The 10,650-nt window shown below is 39.3% G+C and overlaps 1 protein-coding gene across 5 annotated transcripts in view; it reads left to right on the top strand.

Moving 5' to 3' along the window:
* HIPK3 (homeodomain interacting protein kinase 3) overlaps positions 1-8,267 on the top strand; it is a 117,779-nt gene extending 109,512 nt beyond the window's left edge. For all 5 annotated transcript variants that reach the window (XM_015409752.1, XM_015409769.1, XM_015409774.1 and 2 more), the window contains 3 exons: positions 1,794-2,029; positions 2,294-2,421; positions 4,564-8,267. In XM_015409752.1, coding sequence (XP_015265238.1) covers positions 1,794-2,029; positions 2,294-2,421; positions 4,564-5,037 — 838 coding nt within the window. In that variant the 3' untranslated portion in view covers positions 5,038-8,267. The remainder of the gene's footprint in view (positions 1-1,793; positions 2,030-2,293; positions 2,422-4,563) is intronic.
* Positions 8,268-10,650: the final 2,383 nt, after the last annotated feature.

A 10,650-nucleotide genomic window follows, 5' to 3' on the forward strand; every position in this document is an offset into this window, starting at 1 on the left:
CCTGGAAATTATTCTGCCTTGTATTTTCTTAGCTTGCTTGTTGCAGTTGGGGCCCTACGGTTCCTGAGCTTTTTTTGGGGGTATATTCTGCTAGAAACTACTTTGCCCATTGGGCTGGAACCACATGTAGTATTTGGCTTCCTTCTATGTTATGTATGTATCTGAAATAGTAGGGCAGAAGAATTGCTTAAGTGTAGATTTCCCTATTTTTAAATACTGCACTAAAATGATCAGCACTGAAAATGTTAAATTGTTTCATGCCATATACATTGTCTAGCAATTTAGTAATTCCTCTTAGAAATAAATAAATAAATAAAAGTATCTCTGCTGTTTTTCTTGGTTGCTGCAGCCAGGATATAAAAGGATCTTGTTCAGGAACCAGAGGAACACAGTATCTGGATGCCTGGTCTTCAAGTGGTTGGCACTCACAAGTGGGAAGCTAGCTAGTTTTACTGACAGTGTTTTTTAGAACATAAATTATTCAACGTGATCACTTGTTCTGGAAGGGTAGAACCTCTCACAATGTGAATTATACCAGGAATGGGCAATTTTCAGGCTTGCACAGTCTGCTTTTGAAGGAGTGCTGTGCTGTACCAATGTGCTTAACACCGGGGTGGGGGTGGGTTCTTCTACTAATCCTGCATTACTCAGAAAACACTTGTGAGGCTTTTCTTCTTCAGCATTTCAAGGTTTTCATGCCTTAATTTAAACAAAACACTCTTGACTGTCAGGGATTTTTTTAAGTACTTAAACCACCAGGGGTCTTGTGGCATGTGGAAACTAACACAGCTTTGTGGTGGAAATAGACAGCAGGAGGGAAATGGCCATATAAAGAAAAAAAAGTAAGGAACGCCAGAGAGAGCTGTCACAGTACAGTGAAGAGCACAAACGAATACGTAATGCATTGACACTCTCCTGACCAGCAGACGCTGTTGGTAGTAAACTCAATAATGCAAATTAACATCTAGAAAAGGACAGCTCTTGTAATGACCTAGAAAGTATCAAGACTTGTTGAAATTACTTATTGTGACTGACAAGGATAGCCCTCTGATTTTCCTAATCAGGCATTTTTTGTAACCATACTAATTATTGTATTATGAGTATTTGTTCATGTACCACTGCAGCAAAGCCTGTTTTCAAACACTTTGCCCTCAATCTGAAATATATTGCAGTGAAAGTAAGAACCACTGATTTCAGTGAAATGCATTTCTGCAGTTGTGAGAGGTGAGGAATGTATTGGGAAGGAAAAGTCAGTAGTAAGGGCTGGCAGTGTGCCATGGATGTTTCAGTGGTTAGCGGAGGACCATATCAATATTCTGCTGGACTCTGAATTATGGGAAGCTGAAGTTGCTTAAAACAGTTCCTGGGTAAAATCATGACTGAGATTGCAAAGATGTCATGAGGATGATTAAATTTTATGCAAGGTCAGCACATCCCTATTCATATTGTCTGGATGAAATGTTGAAAGTTTTCATTTATCTGCAGTTTGGAACTCTTTGGGCTCTAGAGTTGTTCATACTTTTCTGTTTCCCCCCCTACTGTTCATATATTGAAATCTGCCTCTATTTTTTTGATTGCAGATCAAGTCAGGAATTTTAAGGAGGTCAATTTCAAACAAGAGAATTTAAAATATTAAATATGTCCTGTGATTTTAATTTTACTTATTTTTGCATCCATCTTTCTTGTATGTATACTGTAGGAGGAATACACTCTAGCTGATAGGACAAGCTATAAATCTCATATAACAGAACCTACCATTTGTAATATTGCTTTACTTTACTGCTGTACTATAGTATGTCAGATGATGATCAAGAAAGTGGCTGTGATACTGTGGATGGCTCCCCCAGTTCAGACTCTTCAGGCCATGACAGCCCATTCCTACAAAACAATTTTGCTGAAGATACCAGGGAAAACCCAGAAACAAGAACCTCAACGAATTTGGAAGCCAAACCAGCTGTCTGCACTGTGGTGGTGCCACCAATGACGATAGAGAACAGATTAGATGCAGATGAGCAAATGATACGCAAAGGTAATCAGAACTTACTCGTTTCACTACATTGGCATGTTCTGTTATGGCTTTGTATTTCTGTCAACTCGTTTTTATACTGTGCCCAAACCAAAAAATAATCAGGCCTCTGCCCCACTACCAGTAGAACACCCGTATAGAATTCGGCAACATACACAGTGTTTACAGTTAATAGCCAGAATAGAGATGTTTTACATGTGTAGTTAATTGAAATATTGAAAGTACCTTTGTAGTACATCTTTTTGACCTGTCTTTATATTTTGTTAGATGCCGCCTGCCAACCACTGGTAAAACGTCGATCTGCCCGTACAAAAACAAACCACCCTTCGGGCTTTGGTAATCGTCAACGAAAATTGACATCGGCATTCCATCAGCAGCACTCAAACCTCAGTCGGGTACGTGTGCAAACTCTAATATATAGATATGAATACCCCAGAATGTGTTTGGACGCCGTCTTGAAACCTATTTGTTGTTGTTCAGTCCGACTCTTCGCGACCCCATGGACCAGGTCACGCCAGGCCCTCCTGTCTTCTGCTGTCCTCTGGAGTTCACTCAATTTCATGTTCGCTGCATCTATGGCACTGTCTAACCATCTCATCCTTTGAAATCTATAAGCACCCATAACTCAAGTTCACCCAGCTACCGTTACAGTATCTGATCTGCAAAGCAAACTGCTTTTAACCACATTACCAGTGGTTCAGATATCTGAGAAAGGTGATTGGCATTCTTTATGTGAGATAAGCCATAATTATCTGGTGGCTGCAGTTCGTACAGAATTTAGCTTTCCTGATGAGGGGTAAGAGCACTGGCATCACTCCGTGGGGATCTGCACTTATTCCTTATTGCTTTCCTTGTATAGTAAGGAAAGCAATAAGGAGTAAGTTCTGAGCCCGCGTGCGGGGAGGGCGGGGTATAAATGAAATAAATAAATAAATAACATCAAGATGGTGTTTTTGATGTAAAAATACATATTTAAAGGACTGCCACTGTGGTCTGCTGAACTATGCTTATATTTCAAATAGCGTCTATAAAGTGGGATTCTTGCTGGCTGCAGTCTAGTTTCACGAGCTGTGTAGCAAATACCATCAACATCTATATGCCAAGATATCCTGTGCTTGGTGTGAACTGTGTGGGAGCTGCGAAACAGTTTCCTCAAGATACCTTTAGTTTCTTATTATGATCCAAGATCAGCTGTCAGGAATATCGCTAATACCTTGGATGCATAAAAGAGAGGTTCTGTACAGAAAAATATACAAAATGGTAATAATAAAATTATTAAAACACTAGACTGAGTTCTTCTGCCTTGTTAAACATGCCAGAGTGCAGAATCAGAGAGCCCCTGATGTCCGTCAGAAATCAGTTACTGACTCAGGGTACCTTTCCTCAGTCATTAAAAGAGGTGGTTGTTCACCACTTAAAAAAAAAATAAATCACCGGAGGACATTGGTTGTGGCTTGTGGCCAGTCCCTAATTCATTCTTTCCGGGCAGGATGATTAAAAGGGTGGTTGCAGAACGACTCAAGGTCTTCCTGGAGAAGTCATCTACTTTTGGCTCCGTTCGGACTGGTTTAAGGCTGAGCTGTGGGACAAAGACCGCACCGGCAGTGTTAGCGGATTATCTTTATTTGAATGTAGGCAACATTCACGTGCCTACATTCATTGGTCAAAGAAGACGGGGACGGCAACTATTGCAATACACTGTACATGGTTCTACACTTGAAGACAACCTGGAAACTCCAGTTGGTATAGAATGCTGCAGCTCAGTTACAATTGAGAGCTGGTCAGAGAATACATATTACACATGTTCTGCAGTCACTCTATTGGTTGTCATTTAGTCTTAGAGCTCAGTTCAAGGAGTTTACTATCGTCTACCATATCCTTCATAGCTAGGATTAATATCTAAAAGACCACCTCTCCTGATAGGCCCCATTGCAACAGCTGCACTCAACTGAGCAAAGTTTTCTGAAGGTGCCACCTTGCAGTTGTTTAAGATCAGCAGCAACCTGTACCCAAGCATTCTCTGTTTTGGCTCCCATTTGTGGAATGACCTGCCTCAGAATATCAGGAAAGTTTCTGTAATTCCATCGAATGCATTAAATGGAAGTGTTCAGAAGGATGCTTTTACAAAGGGGCAAGGTTGTCATTTATGGCAGTGTTTTATTGTATGCATGATCTTGTTCTTACTGCATTATTTTCTAATTATGCAATCTAGTTTTCGCGTTTCTCATATGTTATGTCTTATACTGTTTTTGTTGCGGTTTTAAATGTTATAATCTGCCTTGAGTCTCAGTGAGAAAAGTGGACTATAAATAAAGTAAATAAAAATGCTGGAATAAAGGGGACCCTTTATTGATCTTGTAGAACATTATGAAATGTTGAGGAGAAAAGAGGAGGAAATCTCTCCCTCGGGATGTTATAGGCAGCATTTTTGGGAACAGGAAGATTGTGTGGAGATAGAGGCAGCACAGGCCACTTTGGATGTGGTGGAAGATTGTATTTATTATCTGAAACTTAACTGTCGTTTCCTCTTGGTGCAGGTTCAACACTTTGGATCTGGGACTCAGGAGTGGAATGGAAACTGTGGGCCCTGGAGACAGCAGGCCTATATCCCAGCCAGTGTGGCCAGTCATGCATTCTCTCTCCAGCATGGAAGTCCCACTCATACCTCGGTTCATGCACATCTGGCTGGAAGTGCACATCTTGGAGGGCAGCCTGCTATTTTACCTTATCCGTCATCTGCACCTCTTAGTACTGCTGCTCCTGTGGCACACATCCTAGCCTCACCGTGTACCTCAAGACCTATATTACAGCATCCCACTTTCAGTATATCTCATCACAATGGCATAGTTCACCAAGTCCCAATGGGCATAAACCCCAGACTACTACCCTCCCCAACTATCCATCAGACTCAGTACAAACCGATTTTCCCGCCACATTCTTACATAACATCCCCTGCTTACACAGGATTTCCATTGAGTCCGACAAAACTCAGCCAGTATCCATTTATGTGAGAATTCAAGTTCAGCATGCTGAGGAAGCTCAATGAAACATGCGTTGATTTGAGAGAAGAACATGGTATTTAATAAATATTAGCCATGGCACAAGAAAATTATTTTTTTTTTAATCATGTTAGACTTGGGTGCAATTTAAACAACCTTGAGCTTTAACTCACTTTTAATGTGTTTTTGCACATTTGGTATAACTTGTCTTTAGTCATGTTATCTTCTTATAGAGTAACTCCAGACAGGTGACTTATGGGAGCAGAAAACCAGTTTTGCTCCTACTATTTTTTATACAATTGCCTTCTAACTAGTGCGAGACACGTCTACATTTGGGAAGCCATTTGAGTGTACAGATTTAGAGCAACAGATGCACATGTGTCATCAGTATCATGTATGAGTAACTTGTTTGTATTATGTATCTTGGTGTTCTGCGTCGAGTCACTTATCTAAAGAGGTTGAGCTGTTATTCACATTGCATGTGTCCTTTTGCATGGGCAAAAATAAAGTTGCCTAGAAAATTGCTCTTAAATGTTGGTGTCCTAATAATCTCAGCTGCATTGTAAACTGTTTCCACACATAGTGCCTTAAATATTTGAGGTTGTCAATGTTATTATATTATAAATGTTGAGGACTGCAGCACTTAACATTCAGATTTGCTGATTATTTGATAAAGTAATGCTCTTTTTTTAGGGGTGTGTGTGTGTGTGTGTGTGTGGGGTATGATTTTAGTACTGAGTGTGTTTTGTTTATCTAGAAGGCAGCATGTTTTGCTGTAGCTGAATTCTGCTGTCTGATACTTTTCCCCAGAATGATCAGCTTTAAGAAAAGCATTTTGTAGTGCTTTAGGAAAAGTTGATTCAGTAGCTGTTTTAAAAAAACAAATAAAATTGTGTTTTATACTGTTCAGTGGAACTGCAATACATCCAAGTAGTTTATTTTCGAAGTGTTTATGTCAAATTGGATTTTATATCCTGTTTAGAGGTGCAGTAGGCATGACTTGGGTAGATTATGAAAGAATAAAGCAAAATGCTCATTGATTCATGCTGTGGTTTCATCTTAGCTTGAGCAAACCATGCAGTATTTAATAAATAGTAGCGAAATATTTACTATTGAAGCTTGAAAAGATGTGAGTACCTTGTGTGCAATTTTTCATTTATGCATGAGAGAGATTTTAGTCTTTTTACATTATAGTATTTGTTCTAGCCTTTTGGGATGTTTTCTTATTTAATACATTCCGTCAGGGACAATAAATTACATCCCCCCCCCCCCCGAGGGCTTTTTTTTTTTGTGTGGTTGGGGTTTTGGTTTTTTTTGTTCATGTTCAAGTAAAATTGCTTTTGCAGCACCAAAGACTTAATCTTAATCATCCATTTCCTATAAAAGGTAGCTACTTTTTCATAGACCTCAAGTATACTGTAACTGTAGTGTTAGCAATGGGTTTAAAGGAAGTTATTAACGTGAGGCTGTGTTCTAGCTTATGAGGCAAGTAATAAATTGTATCATTTATCTTGAATGTATCATAGATAAAGCTGCTATATAATGATTGCCACTTCAGATAGCTGTGAAATGAGGTGATTTAACTAGATCTTAGCCTTCTATTTTCTGTATAAGTCTAATTACATGAAATGGAAGGGGGGTTGATTTGTTTTGTTTGCTTTTATGTTTGGAGTGTAACTATTATATTGTAAATGATGAAAGGAAATGCGTATGTTATTTTGGGGTGTTATTTGCATCAGTATTTTATCTCCATTAACTATCACTGCATATAAGTGGTTGTATCCATGTAATTTAATTTTTATGTGTTCATATTCACTTGTGTAGACACTTAAAACTGTATCTTGGTGGCTTGACTTTTTATAAACAAAAGTTTCTGGAATACAGTTCTTTCAGCATGGACTGGAATATGAGTGCAAAGTGTTTCTCAAGCTCAATCCTAAACATGTTTACTCAGAAATATGTCCTTTTGTATTCAATGGGGTTTACTCCCAGGTAAATGTGTTTAGGATTGCAGCCTCAGTTACTAACAGGTTTTTCTTTGTTCCATTAACACAAGCAGTGTTTTATTTAATGTATGTGTAAGTGAAATGAATGTACCTACATTTGATTTACTTTAAAGGATTGAAATACAGCAGTATTCACACAACCAAAAACCAGCAGTACATTTTAATGGCTGAAAATGAAATTAAACTGTAATATTTCCTACAAGTTTGGGCCACAGCCTGAGAGCCACAGGTATAATTTTGCATGCCCAGTGGAGCTTTTGATAGACTGTCCTTTTTCTAGAAAGCTTCTGTTTTACATCAGAAAAGCTTTTTTTAAACTTTGGGGAAGTTTAAAAAGAAGTTTGTGATACGGCATGAGAGGCTGCAAAATGAAGAGTAAAAAGTTCCACTGGACATGGATGAGTTCTGGAGGCTACCTAAAAGAGTTCTCTGGATTTTGGCTTCAGTGGTTTTTCATAAACAGCATTTTATATAAATACAAATTGTTTGTGCGTGTGTGTATATATACATATATAAAGCACGAATAATCTGACTTAGTGCAACATTTTGAGCACATACTAAAGTTTAAATAGATGAAGTCAAGAACAGTCAAGCAGGTCCTGCTCCTCAGTGTTTGTGATTCAGCAAATTCTGATTTTCTATTCTCAACATAGAGAATTGGGGCTTCTTGGTGTGATTTCCATTGCTGGCAGTGGACTCAGTAAAAAAAAAAAACTATGAGCACCAGAAGTTGACTTTTCTGTAAAGATAACAAAAATTGCTTTTTAAATTTACTTGGACCCTTTCTTGCTCTTAAGTATTTATTGTACTGTTAAATTATACTTAGGATATAAAGCTAATTTTACTTGGCACATTAAGCCAAGCTGAAACATGAAGCCTCTGCTATTGATATGCCCCAAGTAAAGCTCGTGGCTCTTGATGTGTTTTTTATTCTTTCATGATGATAAAAAAGAAACTGAGATCTGCCACAACCAACCTTGAACATAATATATGACTCTATAACCAGTTCTGTAATGAGAATTTCCGAGAAGTACCAGAATTTTTGCCATCCCTGTAGTTCAAAACGCTTACTCTTCAGCAGTTTTTTTTTTACTTCTGTTTGCTGTGGAGTAAATAGCTTGTGGCTTCAGAGGGCCAACTGTCTTTCTCTACAGAACTGCCTGCAAGACAAGGGTATAAATCTGGAAAAGTTGTCCCATATACACACTTTATTGATCTAATGCCTTTTAAATAAAACACTGCATAATGACAAAATTGCATACTATTTTTAATTTGGAGGTTAATTTTATATGACTTCTTTGTATTCAGTTTTTAACTTTAATTCAGGGTGTGTTATTGATCAAATATACTACTGTATTAACTAATTATTTTTAATATTTACTTACTGCTAATTTTAAGTTGGTTTGTGTTGAGTAAAAGCTAAATCACACTGCGAGCTGTAGAAAGATTTGTTTTAGAACTAAGATTTGGTTACTAAGTTTGAACTGTTACAGTTTAACAATTATTTGTAGACTTGTGGCTTTTTGTTCTTGATTTATGTGCTACACTAGTTTGCCATGTAGCAATTGCACTGTGCAATATTACAATAAGAGGACTGGGAAAATTTTTATGGATGTAATGTTTCCTACAGTTTGCGATAGTATTTCTCTCTAGTTCTCAGTGATTTAAATGTGACCAAGCCTTCTGTACTTTGTCACAAAAAGCGGGTTTTCCAGGTGACTATTTTGGTGAGTGTCAAAATAAGAATTTATGGTGTATTACTGTCGAGATTCACTTTGAATTAAAATATATATTACAGCAATTTGGAAGTGTTGACTTTTGTTTTACTTAAGAAAAATCATGATCAAGTAGGTCTGTAGTCTCAAAAGACTCAGTTTTGTGTTTGGCACATATAAAAGCTTCTGTTGAGCTAGGTTGGCCACCAATATTTCCTGTCATGTGAGCTCAGTGGAAATATGCTTTATATACTTTATATATGCTTTATAAACTACAGAGCTGTCAAGCTTTGGACAATCTTTAGAATAGTGGCTGTCTATTGCAAGTAGATAAATAGGTACCGCTTCAGTGTGAAGGTAACAGTGTTCCGTGCATCTCGACATTTAATCATGCCAGCAACATGAGCATGGAAACGTCTTCAGACAGCGCTGGCTCTTCGGCTTGGAAATGGAGATGAGCACCATCCCGTAGAGTTGGATTCGACTAGCTTTCGAGCAAGGGAAACCTTTACTTTTATGTAGTGGTTTTGGACTTCATTGACAAGTTGAGCCCTTTTGACAATTACTTGTACTAGGATAGTGTTAGATCAAGATCGGCAGCTGTGTTAGTCTGTCTGTAGCAATAGAAAAGAGCAAGAGTCCAGTAGCACCTTAAAGACTAACAAACTTTATGGCAGACTATGAGCTTTCATGACTCACTGCTCACTTCTTCAGATCACAGAAGCTGATACCCTGCCACAAAGTTCGTTAGTCTACTGGACTCTTGCTCTTTTCTACTGGGACAGTGTTAGCTTGTTTGATCAATTCCTGTAGAGTAAATGATCATATTAAAATCACTGTAACAGGATTCAGTCTACAGCAGCCATGCATCTTGGCTAAGCTTCTATGGTAAGAAAAGATGGTGTGTGTTTGTGGGTGTGCGCATGTACGCACATGCACACCTTGGAATGTAGAAAATGAAGTTATCCTGTTATTCCCAACCGTTGGAAGTATTGTATATTACATGTTACCTGTGGCGGAACAGGCCTACATCAGCTGGCAGGCCCCGCTCTGCCCACGCCTCCTTTGCCTGACCTGGCACCTGAAGGGGCAGTTCTTCTCCACTGCCTCCGGGTATTGCTGCCACCACTGTCCCTCTCTTGGGCTCTGGTTAAGCGGGACAGCCTTCTAACCTCCCTCCGGTGTCACTAGGAACCCACCCTGGGGCTTCCTGACAATCTTTGTGGCTCCCCTGGAGAACTGGCAACTGGCCTATTTGCCCCTGTTCTCCTCAGGGAATCCCTGACCCACCCCTAGCGTACCCAGGCAGCTGGGGGAACTAGGTGGTACAGAGGGATCTCCTTTATCATTCAAAGGATTTATTTGAAAACACTTAACTATTTATAAGCATACAGTGAACTGAAGAATCAAACATAAAGATGACAAAACCGCTCCATCTCTCCCTTCTCTACACTCATACCCTGTCTAGATGGTCTGCAGGGCAGGCACATTGCTTCATTTCATTGGAGAAGGTTAGATCAGTATGTCTCCCAACATGGCCTCTGCCTCCTGCAGACTCCAACCAAAAGTCTGACTGGCTTCAGACTTCTCACAGACTGTCTGACTTCTGATAGACTGCCTTCCCACCCAAAACTCCACTATAAAAAACAGCAGTTTTCCGCCCAGGAACTGGCTCTCCCTCCTGAAGCATTCTGGGGCAGATCTCTTTACCACCTTGATGGGACTTCCTGTCCTCTCTAGGGAGCTGCCCTTAGACTGCTGGTTGGAGACAGGAGGGGAGAGGGGAATGAGGAGGAGACTAGGCCCAGGCCTACCCCAAGTTTGATGGTCTCCTCCTATATGACCCACACCAACTTAAACACATACGTAAGATGGCGTTTCTCCACACCTAATAGTAAATTTTA

Source organism: Gekko japonicus, unplaced genomic scaffold (genome assembly GCF_001447785.1).
Source record: "Gekko japonicus isolate JY-2015 unplaced genomic scaffold, Gekko_japonicus_V1.1 scaffold113, whole genome shotgun sequence".
Taxonomy (NCBI): domain Eukaryota; kingdom Metazoa; phylum Chordata; class Lepidosauria; order Squamata; family Gekkonidae; genus Gekko; species Gekko japonicus.